Source organism: Ischnura elegans, chromosome 3 (genome assembly GCF_921293095.1).
Source record: "Ischnura elegans chromosome 3, ioIscEleg1.1, whole genome shotgun sequence".
NCBI lineage: Eukaryota > Metazoa > Arthropoda > Insecta > Odonata > Coenagrionidae > Ischnura > Ischnura elegans.
In genome coordinates, this window is record NC_060248.1 from 124960241 (window position 1) to 124983306 (window position 23066).

General features: G+C 36.9%; 1 protein-coding gene across 5 annotated transcripts in view; it reads right to left on the minus strand.

Moving 5' to 3' along the window:
- LOC124156521 (serine/threonine-protein kinase Tao) overlaps positions 1-21250 on the minus strand; it is a 48833-nt gene extending 27583 nt beyond the window's left edge. The window contains exons 1-7 of one of the 5 annotated variants that reach the window (XM_046531108.1): positions 21167-21250; positions 20972-21066; positions 20066-20222; positions 8014-8117; positions 6762-7050; positions 1191-1386; positions 516-668 (exon numbers count right to left, since the gene is read on the minus strand). In XM_046531108.1, coding sequence (XP_046387064.1) covers positions 516-668; positions 1191-1386; positions 6762-7050; positions 8014-8075 — 700 coding nt within the window. In that variant the 5' untranslated portion in view covers positions 8076-8117; positions 20066-20222; positions 20972-21066; positions 21167-21250. Of the gene's footprint in view, positions 1-515; positions 669-1190; positions 1387-6761; positions 7051-8013; positions 8118-13524; positions 13727-20065; positions 20223-20971 lie in introns of all 5 variants that reach the window. The other 4 variants (XM_046531107.1, XM_046531110.1, XM_046531112.1 and 1 more) reach the window with 4 other exon arrangements.
- Positions 21251-23066: the final 1816 nt, after the last annotated feature.

The window sequence follows — 23066 nt, forward strand, 5'->3', positions numbered from 1 at the left end:
TTTTTAGACTTCGGATAGTTTCAGGAAGGCTGGCTTTGGGGCTCACTATGATGCAGTGTTTTCTTCTGAACTTTCGTCAATTGCCAGAGCCTTTTCTAATCAGAATGCTTTCTTACATTAGCTTGAAGTTATTTTATAGAATTGTACAAATTCCCAATTTTGAACTTGAATGTTCTTGTAGACAAGGAAAACTTCTGCCCAGAGCTAAATGAATAAAACCAGAATTAGTTATGAATGATTTTGAAAACATTTAGTGGAGAAAAGAAAACATCAAATTTTTACCAAAAACTCTTGTTTATCTGTACATGTTCCAGTTGGACATGATCTTTCAGCAACTGTATTTCTCCGACTATAGTGTCCCCATCGAATTTTGTAGAAAACATTTTTTCAAAAATAAGACTCTTACACTCAAATATAAACTGCCACTTTTCCTCCAAATATTGTGGACATTAAAGAGGTGGAAATATATTGTGAATAATAGAGTAAATGTGGCATGGAACCCACAGATTACTCACCTAATTCAATGCACGTGATACCTAATGACCAAACGTCAACCTTGCCATCATACTGCCCCTCATCCATGGCAAGTATCACTTCTGGAGCCATCCAATATGGAGTCCCAACAAAGCTGTTGGCTGGGCATTTGATACTGGCAGAACCAAAATCAGCTGTGAATAGGAGAAACATCAGCAATGGATTAACGCAACATCTTAAAAGACACTTCTTTGATGATGTTCCCAAGGACTTAGCTGAAAAATATCTTAGGATGAGAACTTAAGAATAAGAGAGACATCAAGGAAAATAATTTTAAGCATAGAAAAAATTCGTCATGAAATAATTACTAATAGCGGGCATAACTTGGTGGAAATCCATAATCGCAGGAATACCAAAGGATCAACAACTTTGCAATTTCCACATGGTATTTTATTGAGACAGACCATGGTTTTGTTACAGCGTAGCATTATCAAGGTGAGGACGCTGTAACTAAACATGGTCGGTCTCAATAAATTACTATGTGGAAATAGCAAAGTTGTTGATCCTTATATTCCTGGCATCATGAAAATTAGAGGGACATGGCTCCTCAGGAAGAGATTGTAATGCCTGCTCAAAAGATAAAAAAATACACAAGCACTCTCTTTTAACAATTCACACCAAATAACAACACTTGAAATATTAATCTCTTCACCCACCTAGCTTCACTGTGCCATTTTCCGTGAGTAAAATGTTCCCTGCCTTCACATCTCTATGAATCCTACCAAGGGAATGTAAGTAGTGAAGACCCCTGAGCACTCCCTCACATATTGCTGCTATTTCTTCCTCTTTCAAAGGACGCTTATGGACTTCAATAATATCTGATGCTGAACCTAAACAATACTCCATCACAAGCTGAAACGAGAAAGAGAGTGTTCTTTTATAATGGCTATGGGGACTAAGTAGAAAAAATATGCTACTTAAATTATGCATAAATCAATCAGGTTATCTGTAAAAGATATTATTTAAAAATGATTCAAAAATTTCAAGGCTATATAATGTTCAAAAAATTTTCATGCTACATTTTCAGATTTTTAATAAGCAATATGCATTGTATCAGGCTTTAATTTGATTATGAATAACCCACGCTACATCCATAGTATTACAAGAATAAAGTAAATAAAATATTATGAATATTAGGGAAAGAAACGAAAGACGAACAACGCCAGCAAAAGTACTAATGGCTTGGGGATTTTCACCAAACAGCCTGAAAAAATGAAATAAAAAACTATGGGGACACAGGGATTACAGGTTACAAAGGAAACGAGGAGTTGCCACACCTAGGGGATTAACAACAGAAGAAGTCTCAGCAGATTCCGAGTCAACAAGTATAAAATACGCTTTTGTTCAGCTCATCATCATCATCAGGAGTCATCAATCCATAGATTGGTTTGATGCAGCTCTTCCTCTTCTCCCATTGGCAAATCTTTCAACACCTACATAACTCTTCTGCTATACATTCTTCACTGTCTGCTTTATGGATCTCATGTGTGGACTACCTCTGCCGCTCTTCCCTTCCTCCTGCCCTGTTCATTTTTCCATCAAGTCTCATGATATGGCTGATAGAATTGTCCTGACTTCAACCCTAGGTTTTCAAAAGACTCCTATTCTCCACGACTCTTTGTTTGCTAGCTCATACAACACATTCATTCGACCTTCATCATTCTTCTGTAACACTGCATCACGAAAGCTTCCAACCTTAATTTCTCAGCTGCTGTCATCATCAATACCTTACTACCATAAAGAAGTATCCAGCAGACTCCCAATTGTCCGGATACGGCTTATCCATGTTGCGGATTATCCGTGCATGAGTCCATACTCCTTTGATATTTTCCGCGATCTTTGTAAAAAAAATAAAAGCAGGAAATTTGCATTTTAATGCATGGCTACACGGGGCACATTACTTACCTGTCAAAGCATGCTGACTTAATCTCTTCACTTTACTTAAATTCTTGAGCCATATTTCTTATACGTGGGATGGTTCCGAAAAATATCCAATCCTTAGTATTTTCACTCGAGTAATGCGCTAACTGGTCTAGTCGATCTATACATAATCCTTTTCAACATCCTCAGTTTAGTGTTTTAAGTCAACGAAGATGATTATCCATGCTTTAAATGACGACTTTCAATACTAGTATTTTATTAAACTCGAAAAATCGGCCTCAGTTACCGAGCCTCAGAGTTCTGCGGCGTGTAGCTCAGCCTTGACGCATGATTGAAAAATCGCTCTTATTTCCTTCGTCTCAAACTTTTTTTTCCAAGATTTCTAATTAGCACTCTTTAGAAATCTCCACTTTATATTTTGATTCAAATTTTCCGAGTTATATTTTTCGTAAACGAAAGATAATGTCTACTTTTTGTCAAATTTCACGTGAAAAATGGGTCGGCCATTTTGAGTTGTAAATTCAGACAGATGAGAGCCAAAATCTTCAGAAGTCATTAAAAGTATAGGCAAAGCACCAGGTCAAAGGAATATTGCGTTTTTTATTCCATAAAACTCATACCAACGCAAAATCACCTGGATAAATTCAAAGATTTTTTTGGGGTAAAACGATATCTCACATGGCATTGAAAAATTGATCATGTTTGGGCCATTGTATCTCACTTAAGGGTCGTATTTACTTAAATGGCATATAAATCTATATCTGGTAATGATTTATGAGTATTTACGCTAATTTTCACGTCTCTATCCCCAAAAAGGTCATTTTGGACTTTGTTCCAGCTTTTTCCGATTTTGGACCAGTGTGCGCCAGGTAGGAATACGATCGGCCGCCGCGGCTGGCATAAAGGTGTTCGGCGCCCACGTCGAAAACTATTGTGTATTCGGCAAGCTGAAACTACCAGGCCAAGGAATTAGAATGACTTATCGGCTTTAAAAACTGCATCATTACATGAGTTTCATGATAGCGCTTCCTGTCGGCAGATTGCTGGACCTACTAGCCTCGAAAGCTCTGTAACCTGAACTACTCGACTCGAAATTCATGATGCTACTCGAAACGCTCGAGTCGAGTACCAACTACTCGACTCAATATGAATTTTCGAGTACTCGCACATCCCAAGATATATGTTTTGTTATTACGATTACGTGGTGCAAAAATTTGAATGACTGTTGGAAATGCGGTCGTACATAAATTTGTGGTTTGATGTACAACTGGAATCGGAATCGATTTTTCACTTAGGCAAGTACTTGTTTTCGATTCCGGTTCTTGGTCGAGAATTGAGGAATCAAACCAACACATCACTAGTCGATGCATAGATTTTCAGCTTGTTTCTAGTCATTGTGTTATCCACAGTTAATAAAACTATCTCATGGTATCTCTCCGTCACTGCTATGTCATTGGCAACTTGCAGCATGAAAATATTTTCACCATGGACTTATGTCAATTATTCTTCAGCCATAATAAAAAACTAGGGATGGGTCGAATAGTAGATTTCTCGAATTCGAATATCAAATCATTGCTCGAATATTCGAATACCTCGAATACTAAACGATGAATGTGAAAATGTTTGACTAGGTCGCTTATGCAGCAGGAAACCCAAGATTTTGGCGAGTAATTGTGACTGCCTTTTAAGGATTCAAACAGGAATTTAGCTGATTAATGGAATATTTTAATTTCATATAAACAATAGGGTAGTTTCCTTCATTAAAAAAAATGAAAGGCATTGATTGTGATTTGTTACCCACCATTGGTGTATTCATAATATACAAATTATTTAGTTCTAGAAATACCGGTTTAGACCAATGGCAATGGTCAATTTTATCCTCATTTGAAAAAGGCCAGATTGGCACCCATGTAATGCCACTCCAGTTGACATCACAGGGACCTATTTTCTACACGAGAGGATAGGAGTTTACATCGTCTAAGGTTACCAATGCATGCATGAGGCACAAAGATCAGGGAAACATGTCTTAATAATCACTTATTAAAACTGGCTGTGGTCGGAAAGTTTTCTTCGCTTGATAAGGTATTAATAATCCTTATTTTAGCCAAGCGCTACCAGCTAGCATGGTACTCGGCTACCTGCTAGCATCCTGCGTCGTGTTAGCGCTCAGAGCCTCGCCCCAAGGTCACCTCACTCGCGGCAGCAGGAAGCAGAACGACGTCACGCGGAGTTTTTCCCGGCATTCATACTTACCCGACGCGTTTTTGCGCGCTTGAAAATTTTCACTTTTAATTTAATCGCAAAAAATAGATATCGTCTTATAAAAATCTAGAATCGTTAAATACGTACTCCAGGAGTATTAATATTTCGATTGAGGCTATAAAAAAATAATAGGAGAGCACCGTATTTGAGCATTACGCCAAAATGCTAAGCCTTCGTCGTATTTCTTCGTCTTACCGGCATTTATTTTCCTGCGTAAAATGCTTAAATAAAGTCAGAAATATGTCGTGTTTGGTCTTATTCTTTTTTAAATTACGCGCTTATTACTAATATTTCAATCCAATAAAAGCGTAATATCAATAGCCGAAAGTCATTGTTAGACAACTTTTGGGCTAGTAGATGACTCATGCAGCAGTTGACCTCCAGAAATGGGGAACTTCGAAGCAGGTAAGCAGAAAAAGGCCAGTGGGTGAGTAGAGGGGGGGCGTGAGACACGTTTTTATTGTTCTCGTGTAACTTGATATTTTTTCGAAGCTAAGGTCTTCGTAATACGATCACTGCGTGAGCTGGGGCCTTTTGTTTGATTTCGGAGAAGAGGAAATCGTCGGAGGGGGTGGGGCGAACGCTGAATGGAGGGGGATAGCAGATCGTGGGAAATGCGCCAATGTCACTATCCCACGGCACTGATGAGTTCCTCCCTATGGTAGTTTCATCTCCTGGGGAAGAAGGGTGAAACGCGATTCTTATTTTCCGGTAACTTGATATTTTTTTCGAAGCTGAGGTCTTCGTAATACGATCCCTGGGCAAGCCGGGACCTTTTGTTTGATTTCGGAGAAGAGGAAATCGCCGGAGGGGGTGGGGCGAACGCTGAATTGAGGTGGATAGCGGATCGTCACTATCCCACGGCACTGAGCTTCTCCTGATGGGGGACACCTGGGATTTTCGGATTTTTTTCACCCGATCAATTTCGGTTCCCCACGTTGAACTCTATTCACCGCTCTAACCCGCGAATTTAATGTAGTTCGTCAGCTTGCCTAAAACGGCGCTGCATGCACTAAACGACTAGAGTTCTCCTCATTTTTTCGAGTCAACTACCAACGACGTGCGAGCGACAGTGTATGACGCGAAATTAAAAGTATTCGAGGTATTCGAGACGGCACCTTTGGCATAAATATTCGAGATCTCGAATATCGAATACTTTCTAGTATTCGATATTCGAGTATTCGCGGATACTATTCGCACATCTCTATAAAAAACCTTTTAATTTCTTTCTGGAATACAAGCAATGCATTCCAATCCATGTTATCAAAATCCTGTTCTTAGTCCACAAACATGACTAATGCATGTAGGTTTGTTCTTCTCCATTCTCTTCTCAATGAGCAGCCTGAAGATCAATATGGCCTTTCTTGTGCCGTTGTTTTTCCCAAATCCGAATTGGCCTTCATTCAGGAACTCTTTACCTTTCAATTCCATTCTCCAGTACATGATTCTTGTTTTCTTCAACTCATGAGTAAGACTGATGGTCCAAAGTCTTCACATTCTTCTGCTCTCTTCTGTTTTGGAATAGGAATGACGATGCTCTTCTCAAAGTTCCTTGGAATATTTCCTATTGCGTAAATGTCACAGACGGTTTTGCAGAGCTGAGTTTATGTCTTTTCCCCTGCATTTTTAATAAAAAGTGGAAACTGGATAATTCGAACTTCTTTAATTCGAAATATTCTTTAATTGGAATACTTCTCTTGGTCCCTAGCATTTTGTATTCGAACAATGCTAAAAAATCATGGATAATTTGAATTTCTCTAGCTTTCCTCATTTAGTGACTTCTTTTGTTCTCTTTTCTCTAGCAGTTGAGTTATTTTATTGCAGTACTTCCTTCATCTTTCAATGAGTTCTATGACTCATCCTTCATGCTTACACGTTCATCCTCAATCTATGGATTTTTAATGAAAATATTCCAGTACAAATGTAGCACCTTTACCTAAGGCACTTACTACACAATCCTTCAAACTCCTCTCCTATTATCACATTTAACAGAAAAAAGTATGATCATCCTACCCCAAGCACAAAATTCAGGCACTACATAGGCACTTATAATTAGGAGAAAACACAATAAACCTTAACCTTACCCATGCCGTATGGTCCCGCAAATAGCATCCTTTGTACTCAATCGTGTTGGGGTGATTGAGCTGACGAAGGAAACGGATCTCTTTGAGTATATCTTGCCATTTATCCACGCTCTGCTTGCCAAGATAAGACATCTTCTTGATGGCAACAATCTCCTTAGATACCACATTACGAGCATAATACACAGCACCAAAGCTTCCATGGCCAATCTCCCGCAGGTCTTCAAAGATCTTATCTGGGTCATCTTTGTCAAAGAGTTCGGCTATCTCAGGGTCCTTCAAGCTTCCAGGCCTGAAAATTTTAATGGAGCAATGAAGAATGTGCACAAATGATCACAAAAATTATGAATAACTATGTCCTAGCCACAAGAGGGGATCCATACATTTTAAGCTAAAAGATCAAGAATTTAACAAGCCAAATATATTTAAATTGCAGTGTTAAACAAAGCTATAATGACAGCCCCTGTGAAAGCTGCAAGAACCAAATTACAATCATATCCTATTTAAAGGTTGGTGTGATAAAATTAAAGAAAACAATTTGAAGGCTATAAACTAACATAAATGTGTTAAAAAAATCAGGAACTACAACAGCCATCCAAATCACCTGAGCATATGAGACCTACCCACCTATTTCATATACACCCACTAAATGGCAATTCGAGTCACAAAACTTGTCCATTCATGTGTTCACTTGGCCAAGTCAACATTATTCTCAGAATCTCATTCAAGATCTCCAATTAAAAGATCACCTTAGTCTCCGCGGTATGAATACACCTCAAGACCCCACCATTGAAAACACTGATAATTTTTACATCAATAAGAAAGATGATTTCATGCACCATGGTAATTGAAGATACTATTCAACAAGCAATTTCTAGATTTTATCATGGCGAAATATAAAGTGAAGCATGAAGTAAAGTGAACAATTTGAATGTAAAATTTTAATAAAAAAGTAGCAGTTACAAAAGTATTTAATAAACACAGTGAATCTAAGTAGAAAACGATATTTTCATATTTTTATGACACATACTACAAGTAACACACTTTGTCATTGAATTATACCTTTATCCCCCTTCCCATTTAATTTATCAAGCCTTCTCTATATTGACTTTGACATGGCAAGAAGTCAATTATGTATATCCATGAAGACAGAGCAAAATAGCAACTTGAAAGTGCTTTCCTCCCACCCTGACCTGCAGATGCATTTAAGAAATGACGAGGTTTAAGAGGATTGGAGGGGGGAGAGGTGATTTACCCAATGTGGAGACAAGGGGCCGTGGTTGGCCTCAGTGCAATACGTGTAGCGATGCCACTCATGCTAAAAGTGGCAACAGAAGCCAGTACGAGTCTCCTTCAGTCCTGCAAGTTGAATTGTAATGTGTGAATAGATGTGAGGTGCTTCGGATCACATGTGAAATGAGATTCATCTTCAGCAATGCATCTTCTCTCAGATAATCCTATTAAATATAGTGACTGGTTCAAAAGAAGAAGAAAAAAAAATAAAGTCAAAGAAAAAATCGTATTCTACAAATAGATTAAAACTATTTCTATTCAATTTAATTCTCAATTAACTTATACAATAAAAAAGTAATACTATTGCACATAATCTAGGGTCATTATAAACCAAAGTCTGTATACCACAAAACTTGATCTTGGTCTAAAAGTGATTATCCATGCATTGTACACGCTCAATTTTGGCGTAGTGGTAAATCGAGCATCACAGCGGCATAGCATCCTAGCCGGAATGATATCATGGTTGGAACTGTCTTAGTTTAATTTGCATTGCACTTAGGACCCAGGATACATTGACCATTTAACTTTATCTTTCAAACGTTATCACCGTAAAAGTCGATTATTTATGTCGAAGAAATAAAACGTTTACTTTCTCATATACTGCTGGCTTTTCTTTAATTTCTGTGCAATCTTGTTTTTATCACTGTTTCCATCCTGCTAGGCATGAAGTAGATATTCCAATTGTAACATAACGATGATGAGTAGTAATTCAACCATTAATCCTAAACAAAAAATGGGGAAAAATCCATTCAGCCACTTCTATGTTATGAGCGTTCTACAATGCACAAGTTAAATAGAGATTCATACTATGATGATTTAGCTAACAATGCCTGAGTTCGCAGAAATTCTTACATATGGAATGTCTTTTAGATGCTACACAGAGATGTTTCTCCTACATATGGAAAAAAATCTCCACAGATTTACTCAATCGTAGTCCAAGAGGAATAACCCTACCTCAAACATTAGCTAATGAACTGCTAAAAACATAATGACATTATAGTACCGTGCACACACTTTTTTTTTAATGAAAACAAATCAGAAAAATATATTTAGGGGATAATTTACGGTTTCACCATTGTAGACACTCGGAATTTGAATACAAGGGTCACTCATCTAATGATCAGGCAATTGACAAGTCCCTGCATTTTTTACTGCAAAGTAGGCTATAAGTTATTCTAGATCTTCTAAAGTCAACCTAGTTTGGGATGTTTATGTCACGCTAATCCACCATGACAGAGACTTAAATAAAAAGTGCGAGTCTAGCAACTCTTAGAGCTTGCACACCAACTTCTGACTTTAATTCACGACATATAATACTGTACTAGGAGAATTACAAATTCAGGGAAGATTTTATACCCACCAGTATTACATAGTTCATGCATGTTGCATGCATATTAGTTCATAGAATTACATTTGTACACATTGTAATTGCAATCTAAGTATTAATATTGGATAATTGGGGATTCATATTATTTTCACATTTAAAAATACTCTCAGATGAAAAGAATCGGGGGAACAGGATTTAGATTAGTCCACCTGCAAGTGCAACAACATATTAATTTAAGTAGAGCGGGACTAGCCAAGGTGATATCTTTACAGAGTCACCCACAAGGCACAATTTGTGCAAAAATTCCACACAGAAAAAAAATCATTTGCCTTGACCGGGATTTGTACCTGGATCTCCAAATTTCTGGTCGAGTGCTTTAGCCAGTTAAGCTACCGAGGACTCATTCCCCTCTGTGGACATTTGTGGACTGTACCCGACAAGACCGCTGTGCATATTATGCCACTAGCAGTCCAAGTATTGCACGACAACCGGAGAGCTAAGTCCAAACTTTGAACGCTTAGAATGGTTCGCTCTCGACTAATTTGAGTCAATACTGAGACCAGCCAGGTGATATCTTCATGGAGTCACAAATTTCCACACAGAGGAATGATGCCTCAGGAGTTGAACTGGCTGAACCACTCAACCAGAAAGCAGGAGATCCAGGTTCAAATCCTGGCAGTGGCGTAACTGTGGAGGGGGATGAGGGGATAGATTATGAAAGCCCCCCCCCCCCCCAAAGCATCAGAGAAATAAAAAAGTTATTTAAATATATTGCCTAGTTTTGAAATGTGATAACTGCATATGCTTAAATTTAAAATTTTAGGGTCAAAATGATGTATATTGCAAAAAAATGTATATTCAGGCATGTCATTTTTCAAACATTTTCCCGTCCCAGGCCATCTCATCCCCTCCCAAAGTGTATTCCTAGTTACGCCACAGAATCCTGATTAAGCGGAGTGATTTTTTTCTCCGTGGAATTTTCGAGCATCATATGAATTAAAATGCAATTTCCAACCAACTGAACCATTCCCTTTGGCAATTTAGTCAGCCCGCAACAGGAATTTCCTGATGCCCTGAGGGCAGCAGATATGAAATGTAAAATGAGTCAAAAGCTGTATGTCAAGAGGCTAGTGTCGGTGACTTAAAATAAAAGACCAGACAGGTCACAGAGCATGATACAAAATCACTAGTGCTGTGGTACATGGTAAATTTTGAACACAATTCACATACAACAATGATTTTATGGAAAAGATTAAGGGGATATTAAATCTTGACAAAGGAAATATTATGATAATACTTTTAAAACTGAAAATAAAAATAGGAAAATCTGAGGCCTTATATATGTAGATATGTACATGCAGTCGATCTACTCTCTATCAAAACACCCACTTTAGTAGAAGATACTGGAAAAATTACATCACACATTAACCAGATTATAAAATAGGCTACCAACTACTACGTGGTGACTTTCTTCCCTGCATAAGCAAAAATTAAACACAGGAATAATAATTTTCTTTGACTTGAACCCCTCCAGAGTTCAAGTCAAAGAAAATTATAATTCCACTATAATCTACTTGAAGGATTCTAAAATTTTTACAGATGTTTTTTTTTCACTAATTAAACTGAATGAAATATTCCCCGTAGATATTTTTGGTGGCCCTGGGGAACATGCTGTTTTGCATGTACATGCACACATAATTAAACAGGCAGCTAAGTTAAAATGACATTAAGGCCCACAGGGTTGAAGCCAAACAACAATAACAAAAGGTCTGAGGTTTCAGGCGAGATGGAGTGGAAACGTGACATAATGAAAATGAAAAAGCAGGAGCAATTTCCACAATTTTACATTTATTAATACGACCGGTTTCGCTTTTCAGCATCATCAGGTACAAAAATATCAAGTGTGCTGTGCTTAAATAGGAAGGTAGGTACCTTGATATTTTTGTACCTGATGATGCTGAAAAGCGAAACCGGTCGTATTAATAAATGTAAAATTGTGGAAATTACTCCTGCTTTTTCATTTTCATTATAACAAAAGGTGTTTGCAGCAGGAAAGAAGCATAACAAACACAAAGGCCTTAGTTGGCTGCAAGCAATTAATCTAAATTAAAGAATCCTTATTCACGTCCAAGTGAAGAAAGACGTTTTTTTCTCAAAAGAATTTTCATATATTACCTAGTTTCCAGTATTTCACCAAATTTATACTGCTAAAAAAACTAAATGAGTAAGTCCTATAAAGCTAAAAATAGGAATCTGAATAGTTTTAGGAAAATGAATAGGAACAAATAGATAAAAAAGGTTAACCAAAACTGTATTTTTAAATCAGGGCAGATACCCAAATTATAATAATCTGAAATTTCCTGACTTTCCCACACCAGTGTCATAAGTTTCCACTGCTACATAAAATTTGTAGAGAGAGTAATTATATCTTCAAAATTGACAAAAATGCATTTAAGTCATTGAAAGATTAAACCTAACACGGAATAGTTAAAATTAAAATAATATTTCAGTGAACGGTTACTTATCATAACCTAAATAACAAGAAATTGCACAACTTGCAAATATTTGATTAATTTTATGACAAAAGCAAGGAATATGCCACAATTTCATTCTGAGTGACACAAGATAATTCAATGTTGATGCAATGTACCAACTTTCCATTTTGAATTTCCATGATTTCCAGTTCGATATTTTTAATTTCCATCACTTTACATCAGTGGCAATGCAATTGCACACAGCAGCTAAGGAAAAAGGTGCTGAAAATGCAGTAAGATGCATTGTGAAATGACATTAATGTATTTATTCCAGGAGTATGTCATATTTTAGTCAAAATTCAGAAACTAGACAAAAGTAAAATCTAAGCAGTCTTAGCACAACAATCTGTGACCATTAACCCTTTTAGTACGGCGCGCTGATATATCGGCTTTTAAGTTATTGTTTTTAAATTTGAGGACATTGAAATAAAAAAACTCATACATCAGTAAACGTATAAAATGTTGTTGTTACATATTGTCCAATTTAATCTCATTAATTAAAAAAACTGCTTAAAGATACCTAAAAAATCAACTATATAAGGTTTATTTTTCCTATCAGCTAAATTTTATTCAAATACCCTTCGCATTTTTCGACTGTACTCCGGGAAGAAGGATAGCACTAAAAGGGTTCAAAATCACATAAATGGAAACTAATCCTTGGCCTGCTTTTGTTGCAGCAACCTGGTCAACCTTTATAGTTATTTACATGGCCCTCTCAGTCACCAAATTACCCCCCTCGGCCTTAACATCACCCAAATTTAGTGCTAATTACCCCATCTTTGCTGTCTTCTTAACACCCTTCGTTGTCATTTTTCTTAACACAAGCAAAACAAAATGTCCACCTCGCTGCTCAAATGAAGCGATGCTCTGAGTAATCGACTATTTCCACCTTTATGCCATGCCACCATAGATTTTCCCTAAATGGAATCTATTTTCCTGGATATTTCCCCGAATTCCAGTCTGGATTTTCATTTCCCAGACCAGTGTGAACCGTGCAATAACAGCATAACCACTGTGCACAGAAGTAGGGCCAGTGTCCATCAGTAATCTCAGAGCTCCAAAATGTTGAAGATATACCAATGCATTAGAAGATGAGAAATATCACCATTCAACTGATACAACAGATATGATTTTAAGGGATATTCTTCATTTTCCTTAACACCCCCTGACATTCCACTCAAAATGAAATGCCCTGAAATGCGTGAGTACTCTGCTACTGCTATATGTCCGTGGGTGCATTAAGCAAACAGCTGCATGGCAATGTGTCCCACTCCTAAGTCCTGGGTGAGCAACTAAAAGGTACATACATGGTGGTCCGAAGCCAGCAACAAAACAGTAGTCATGTGCCACTCTAGTCACCACTAGTACTAAGTAGTTTCCATAGGGAATAAAATAAAACTGATACAGCATACCTACTGCTAAATCTGTGATGTTGAAAGCCCAGGTTTAAATAAAAATGTCTTAGTGATATGCAAGATGAAACTTATTTCAGTCCTAATTAACAAATTAAAGAATTGCATACTATTAATTAGAACTAATTTTCAAAGAATCAAACACAACTTCAAAAAAGCATTGGTGCAGTACTTGATAAACTATCAGTTTCATTACTCACATCACTTTACTCATTCCGACAGATCAAGTAAGAAAAATAAGTTTCAAGTCTTTATAATTGGGATAATCATTGAAAACATGGCTTATAAACATGTGTGGTTAGCCATGATTTGCCTGGTGAATAGGATATTGGTTTCCTATTGGTCACTTCATGGCCAATCTTCAAAAACTTTTGAAATAAGACAGACATCTCCGAAAGTTACCTACATATGAGAAAAAATAACAGAATGAAGCTCATCATTACAATGAAAGCATAACAATGATGACAACACCACACTAAGTACCACACACAATTTTTTTCCATTCCTCAACTATCAAAGTTGACTTTTGCTCAATTAAATCTTAAAATAACATTCATAAAACCAATGCTCTTTTTTATGGACACATTGAATGAATGGTTCATATATCATTCCTTCACTGATACCTGGGGTGGAATTTCATAAATCTATGAAACTATCCAGATAAAGCAGTAGAGGTGATGCTTTCCATTGTAAGAAAATATGCAGCACCTTTTAGGATTAGGCTTAATTCAAAACACTACACCAAGCCCTTCATAATGTCAGTAACTGGTTGATGTTCAAATGGCAGAAGCTGCTCTATAATCAATAAAATAACATAGGGAGAAGTGTTATTTGCCAGTCCATTAATTGTAGTAAATTAATTTCAATAATCAATAACATGGGATTTAATTAAGTCTAATACATATTTAAGTATGGGCATTTTTCATTTCTTGTAAGAGCACGCTGCCTATTTAATTCTCTCTTGCTGCCATCAGTATAATGCAAGTTTCTCAAACAGAGATAAATGTTACTAAATTTCTGTGGGATTTTGAATGTAATTTTTTTGTAATGAAACCATGTGTTAACACATGCCATGAGGTGTCACCCATCAGTGGGTCTTCCTCCCTGTCTAACAGCAAGTTTTAGTTCATCAGTGGTTATTTAAAATAAGATTAAAGCCTCATTATACAATTGGGATTCAGTATTTTGTAATTTACCCTGAAATTTTCTATTAAGTGGCCATCTCTCTCAACAGTCACTTTTTCTTAGAGCCAGCAGTTTTACAGCATTTCCATCAATTGCATGACACAATGGGAACAAATTAAGATTGTAATCAAAGTCACTCAATGGGTTAAAGACACCTGTATATTCACATGATCCTCCCCTAATGCTATGATAGGACGGTGACAATGACGTTGGTGACAGGAGCAATGACCGTGAAAACTGAAAGAAAGATTAATAGAAAAGAACAGGCAAGAGTGCTATGGTGCGTAAAGCTACATGATGTAGAGGAGTATGCATGAGTTCAAGATGAGGGTGTGGATGGAGACAAGGAGGGGAGGTCTTTGAGGAACAACAGACGTGCTTGCCATGGTACATCAGGAGGAGAAGACGAAATGAAGATGAGGCTGATAACGTGGATGGATTGTGAGATGAAGAACTAAGTAATGCTGATGAGAAGGAAAGGGTCAATGACTTATTTCATTTAGAATGCAATGAAGAAATGCTTGTCTATAGAAAAAAATATTGCCACTGATTGGACGTCCTAACATGGAAAGACTCAAACAGGTCACTTTGCTTCCCTGCTAACCTAGCCCTGATGGCCACTTTATCTCATGAAAAAATGAGTACCAGCTATAAATAAACTACAAGGAGCACTTATTTGAGATTACAGCATAAGTGAAAGGGGGAAATAACCCAGTTAGAGATTACTGAACCGTACAAGGTCAATGGCTGCGATCATGGAAAAACATTAGCTCAAAACCTGGGCAAATTATCATTGGGAAGTCGAGTTTATTTTGTAATGGTGAGTCCAAAGTGAGGTAATTTTATGTTTCATAACTTTCCACTAGTGTTATGTTAACTATTACCATAAATCATGAATATATAAAATAACCAGGCCCTGCAAAACAAATTTCCAGACGAGGGACTAATGCAGCTAACGAACAACAGAACTCAATTTTGGAATAATGAGGGATTTCATCGGACGAAGCAAATAACCAGATTTAAATATACCAGGATGAGCCACGGTGATATCTGTATGGAGGCACCGGCAGGCAACTCCGTAAAGTTATCACCATGACTAGTGCCAGCCAGCACACTTAAATTCGTCAAGAGCGAACACCTTGAACATTTGTTCAAAGTTCAGACTTTGCTCTCCAGCTGTGGCACTGTGCGCACGATTTGTACTGCATGTCGCATCATCTGCTGAACAGTCGATACTATCTTGCCTAGTACAGCCCTCCACAGATGGGAATGAGTCTTCAGTAACTTAACTGGCTAATGCACTCGACCGGAAATCAGGAGATTCAGCTTCAAATCCCAGTCAAGGCAAATTATTTTCTCCGTGAACTTTTTGCACAAATCAACAGATATTTTTCATTTATCACAAAATGGATTTTTAAAATTTGTACATCAAAATTTCTAATTTTCTTATTTTTTGTAATGTACCTGTATCTATGGTAATGATTCGTAGAAGGACATTAGACCGTACAATAAATATTATGATTATCTACTGGCTTTCCTTTTAAAATAACTATGACACTGTTCCACAATTACTTTAATGGGTACAATGTGTTTTGGCTCAAAAAGCAACTGTCTTGTACATGATGATGGTTTTGTAAGCCAAAGCGTGTTATTCCCATTAAAATAATTGTGGATAAGTTTGACTATACTTTACAATAATACGACCGACTTCCACTACATCTTACCTAAATTGGTTGAATTTATACAGATTTTCCTGTTCTTGGCTTTTGGACTACCAATTTGATTCCTCATACACACACTGATTAAAAAAATGACCAGATATCCTTTAAGTGAAGTTTTACACTTGCTAAAAAATATGACTACAGTGAGTCCTCGTTCCACGTCACCCCGTTTAATGTCATTTCGCGATAACGTCATGAAAATTTTGAGACCGTCATTCGTTTATCGCACCTACACTTCGCGATAACGTCAGGTCTTTTAAATTTCGCGCGAAAAAAAAAGGCGAGGCGGCGGGCGTTGCAGGTTGTTCGTTTTGTGGGCGGTAATACAGTCAGTCTAAGCAAAGTGTAACACGGTGTATTTTTTCTTAATTGCGATTACGGTTTTAGCAAAAATTTCTGCAAAATGCATTCTTGCGTAGGTGCGCAAGGTTTTACTTGACATAATGCTTTTCAGGAACCTAAAAAGTGATTTCAAGGCATTTTTCCGAGAGTTTATGTCGTCACTTTTTTTGACGAGTTCACAATAATTTTGGTTCCTGCAACAGCGACGATGGTTCAGCGATGATGATGCCCAGGCGACGCTCGCCCGGGCGACCACCATAGCGAAGCCGAAAAGCAAATGCTGGAAGATACAAAAATGGAGAAGGATTTACGTCACTGCTGCTATTGTCGTCGATGAAGACAGGAACTCGTATTTATGCGATAGCTTGGCATTCCACAGTAAAAAATGCCCCAGATATAATACGCTAACATTTTTTTCGCATAGGAATTGTGAGGTCTAGGAGCCGATATTCACTTTTTACATTGTTTTTAATGGGATATTATGCTTCGATTAATGTCATTTCATTTATCGTCACATTTTTCAGGAACGGTAAGAGACGTTAAAACGAGGACTCACTGTATGTACCACCAAGCCAAAGCCTTCATTCAATTCAGGATAAGAAATGCATTTTACACAGATTTCAATCAAAAGAACATACAGCCAGATGGTTAACCACATCATCCCAGATTCTCTAGTAGTTCCCTGTCAGAGTATCATCCTTAACGCTGCAAATTCGACTTTGCCTGCCACCCATTAATATTTTTCAAATTTGGCAATATTTATTATTGGCAATGGATGAAAGCATTTTTGTTAATTAATACAATCTTTTTAAAAACAGTTTCCAAATGCTTACACACATGGTTTAAAACCTTGTTCCTTTTACTGGCAAACTTTACATATCACGATAAATACATTCAATTTCCAATCAAGACAAAATTAAGGCAACACGCAACTCAATATAAAAAACATTTACCAAGCCAATAGCAAAAAAAATCTCAACGCATCATACAGTTCCTAGGAACACATGAATACATTCTACTGGGCTATTAACAAATATATCACTTTAGATCCATGCTTCCACCAACAAATTAAGTCCAACAATAAGTGAACCAAAGATAAATAAATATAGCAAAATAGACATAATTTAAGAAAAAATACTTGCTTCCACAGAGAAAAATAACCTATTCAGCCATGGCTGCTCAGAACTATTAATGAATGACAAACCAGCCCAACAATACCAGTGCTTCAAACAAATATTCACGATCTCCAGTTTTCGTCAGTCACAAATGCAAATCAGTATTTTAAAGAAAGAAAACAAAAATGACAAAAACTTGATATCTCTTAGCTGGGTTAAAAAGATTGAAAATTAGGCAAATGGTAAGGATAATTCCAAAAGTAGATGAGCAATATGATCCCATAGAAATATTTTCTATGTGCCTATAAAATAGTAGGGATACCAGAGTTTACTGTTGTACCTCGGTAGCAACCCAATCAGTTGCATGGAAATAAACTGGAAATAAAAGGAAACTTCTTATTTAGTTTCCTCAATATCATCAGAAGTTTATCCTTACGTTAATTATTTTTATGAAAACGGTACAGGTTTTAACACTTGGAAAAGAGAAACTCAGTACACTATTTTCTTGAAAATTCTTCACGTTCTGACATGAGATTTCATACAGTGAAGGAACAGAATCTCATAAATGAATTCCACAGAGAAACCTTAACTATAGCTGTATGAGCACTAGAAATAGCTCCAATAGGAAACTCTGCTTTCTTCGTACTTCCTAAACTTGATTGCAAAAGAAAATTTAACAGCTCCGATGGCACAATTGGCAATCATTGGAATAAAAATTATACTTATTAATTGCTTTTTTCCTATAACGCTTGTCCTTAGTTCAGAGATCAGCTTCATGATGAAGGAGAGCGAAGAAAGATGTTCAAGGAAGGGAAATGAAACAGCGAGCACACATGCAACTTCGACCACTGGTGACAAACCTAGCAGGATTAACAAGCATTGACTAGTCAATTGTTTATCTCCTTCTCATGGGAAAAAGCAGCTCTTAATGTAGCTCTCCTGGGTGGAAATTTTGCAGTACAAATTGATGCAAACTGAATTCATAAAGTTTTGTGGTTTTAACTCCAAAATTTGTCAATTGTGCACAAAGGCTTTTAAACATTTTTAAGTCCTGAAATAAAAAAATGGCTATTTCCTAAAGCAACAATTAAGGTGCTATTAAAATAATTCTTAAGTTGTTCCCTGGGGAATTGGTCTAAATTCCATCACTGGATGGAACTACATGTCACTAAATGGAGAGGTTCTTTTAAGAAAATAGCGTTCAAAGTCGAGTTATCATTTTCAGGGCATAAAAATCGCACCTCAACTTATTATAAGTCAGATAAAAAATTTGTTATTGAAACCATGAATTTCTGTTGCCATTTAAGAAATGTATAAGTATTATCAAATGGGTAGATACATGGATACAGCACTTCAAACTGGGAATCTCAACTTTATGTAAGGATAGTAGAAAAATTGAACATAATATGCCCAGTGAAGTAATGGAGTAAAACTCTTTCAGTGAACCATCCAAATCAAATAAATATAAACAGTATGATATTAATTGGATGAAGAATTAGCCAATTACCTTACTCAAAATAGGAAAATAGTCAGAGAGCAAGAACCAAAAACTCGCCATCAATCACATACACTATTATAAACACGACTCTCAGAGATAACCTGTAACATGTACCAAGGAACACGCCTGCTACTCCCAAGACATTTAAGTCCTGAACTCAAGAGGATAAATAAATGTAGTCACCAAACCAATATCACTTAAACAAAATTACGCAGTTAAAATTCTAAACAGAAATGCATAGGATATAGAAATTATCTTTAATCAATAGTAAATTACCAAAGTCTCTAACTAATACTTGTAGATTCCCCCGGGAGGTACATACTTCTTTGATAGTTGAAAATTACTCACGATAACGTATTCACATCATGGTGCAACATTATGAAATACATTTCCCGGATTAAGAGCAGACACAACAATTTCGAAGGGGTTTGATCAGGATGCTTCCTTGAGAGGTTCCAAGGGTCATTAAGGGATGAAGCATCGAAGTGTTGATTGGCCACGGAATGACCTTACCACTAGTGTCACTGAATTAACTTTTATTCTTTCCAAGAAAGCTACCAAATTTCCAGCTAGTATAGTAACAAAGCAAGAGATTGATCACTTTAAGCAAAGACGCCCGTGAGCTACATGACAAAAAAATAGCTAAGACATCAGGGCAGTATGTCCCCTAAGAATGAGAAATGGGCCTGGAATTGTCGATTTAAACTGAAAATGAATTCATCAGCAATTTAAGTCAGGGCCCATAAAATGAATGCAGTACTTTTAAGAGAGATATGAAAAATTTTCACAAACAGTCTTCTCGGGAAAAAGCAATCAACTCCTCTAACTCCACACAAATTAAACATCTATTGATGGCTGAGCTCTTAGAACAAGGGCTTACCTTGGAACAGCTGGCATAGTAAATCTGTCACGTTAGTGTTGCACCCGACCTGTGTCTACTCGGTGGAATGCAACTGCAAACTTTATTGTGCGACATACAAAGTTGGCGTCACACCGGATTGCCTTCAGCCATTTCTACCATGTAGTTCGACCATCACCTAAATAAAAAGTAACAATGCAACCGAAGATTAGAACCAGTTTTTGCAAAGTTACGTTTCACACTTCACATTAAAGAGCATAGAAGCATTCACTTCTCTTCCAGGAAGAGTAAGGGAGCAGCGAAAGGCGAGTAGTGCTGCAAAGCAACGATCAGTTTCCGTTCTTTAACACTAAAAAACAAATCTAGCAAGAAGCATAGTTATGCAGCAGTAACTTTTCCTCCTCCCCAGAAATGAAGATTAGATCACCTATCTAACGAATTAAACGACGTACTTGCCGACAACGGTAAATTTTCAACATTGTTTACAAATAAAGGGATCAAAGGTTCACACAAATATGGTCCCTGTGCTCCCGGCATTGTCAATGCACTGACAATTTTGCATACCCGCGATCTATTGATGGCACTTCTTCCAAGGGTTAAGAATGACAAAACAAACAATGCTACCACTAATGCAGCATAAAGAGTTAAAGTCTGATGCTATATTTCTCATTACAATATCACTATCTTAAACATAATATTCACAAAAAATCAATCACAAATTGTTTAGCTATGACATCTAAGCTTAATGGACTTCGCGAGGAATAGGGAAGATGATGAAGTCGTTTCGGTCTCGGCAAGACCGTTTGGTTCTTCCAAGTATTTTTCCTGCATATCATAACTATTCATTCATCGAAATACGAAAATTAGAGCGGTAAAATACAACCACGGTTACAACAATAAAGTAATTTGACAAATTCTGCCACTTACCATAAAATTTTCTCTTCCAAGATGGCGTCTTTCAAGCATGCGCACTATTGAATTGTAGTCCGGATGCACGATATGCCTTGGTTAATTCTTTGCACCTTACATGGGATAGAATTTAAAGAAGACCATTATTGCGGCCGATTACAGTGATTCTCAAGGTCATAATTACAGAAGACAAGCCATTAATTCAAAACCGACATTTCCCTGGCTATTGAATTGGCTAAGCAGTCTAGTCCATTCTCAAAGAATAATCACAACAAGAAATGAAATGGGTGGAATTTTCGATTGGGTGTGCACTGATATTTCCACTTTTTGTCCGCTAGAGGCCAACACCAACAACTGTCAAAGAAAACTTACTTAAATACGCGGTTAGTTTAAATGCTACCCGATAGGAATATTGCTCACAGAATACTTAAATTCAACTTTCCACTACGCAGGAGGTGGATTTAATAACTTATATTTTGCCTAATCTCATTGTTTACCAATGCTTCCATTTTTGCGATAGTGATATCGTATGGAAGTATATGTGACACATACAAAACTGCTTTATGATTATTAAACATCTGAAAAGGCTGTAATTGAGCCTTACTCTCAATTTCATGAAAGAAATTACCTGCGTTCCGTAAACTTCGACTGCAGAAGCAAAAGTGGGAGCGCTGAAATGCAATGAAATCCACAGACTCTTCAGTTATTGAAATACAGCGGGCAATTACTAAATAATTTCGCTTTTAACTAACGCACTTATGAAATAAATGAGGAATTCATTTCCATTGAATCAGAGAACCTTTTTCAGGACTTTTATTGATATATTTGGAAACATCCCACTACTCCCTGTAGGGATCTCGGAAAATGAAGGCAAGTACGTAGTTACAAATAATTCCGTTGTGTCTCTACTCATCAGCTCGAGAACGAAGAAAAATAGGAGACGGCGCCCTCGGGATGCAGCACGGAAAATACGTTATCTCAGGACAAAAATAGCGGGACATTTACGCAACAGGAAATAGTGGACCAAACCATAATTGCGGTCAATTCGCATGAGATAAAACGCTAAGCGCTTTGGTTTCATATCCCAAAACCACAGCGGGAAAAATAAGTCTCGAGGGTCGGAATCATGCAGTTTATTCGCTTAAAAAATGTATCCACTTCAAACATTCAAGAATGAGGCAATATGGTACACGATGGTGGAGAACGTGCAAGCAGCCCTTCCACAGCATTAGGCAGAGCGACGCAACCATGTTCGGTCATGCCCTTGCGTGAATTTAGCAGTGATGACTTGCATAAATACATTTAAAATTATAGAGACCCAAATCTAAAATTCAACTAGTAACAGATTTTAAACAATGTTTTAGATGCATGATTTGATGGCACACTTTTAATCTTCACTGAAATATCCATAACCTTAATACTTGAACACAAAACAAGACTAGAGATTGTTGGTAAACCAGCAACTTTTCTACAGTAATCACACTTGGTACCACAAGCAGCTATGGCTGTAATGGAATATGCCTGCCATTTTTAATAACTTTACAAAATAAATCATTGTGACTAATTTTTCTACACAAATTCTATAAAAAAATGTTTCACAAATGAAATTGAAAATTCACAACAAAGGATGACATTGACATTCAAAATAGGTAGTCATATAGTCAGTCTTAAACACTACAAAAATCATGAACTGAATACAAATGTAAATGCAAAAGATAATATACAAGGAACTTCATACCTCTAATAAGGCCAATCATAAAAACTTTGTGCTTGATGAGGCAAAACAATAAGGTTATTGATAAATAATTACCATGAAATAAAATATCGAGTAGAATCCCACAGATACATTAGGGGGGCCTATTTGGTATATTTTCAAGAGCACTACCATAGTTTTATTACATAGCCAGTCATTCCTGGTGAGGTATTTTGGAACCAGGAACTACCAGCATGGCATTGCCATTTACAATTCTTTATTCTAAAAATACCATCACTGCATCTTGGTATCTCATTCAAATACAATAGCAGTCAACCGCGCCTCATAGTAGGTACAGTTCTCACCATCGCAGGAATGTGGTATCAATAGCTAACCTAAATTATTGGCACTGTAGCAATA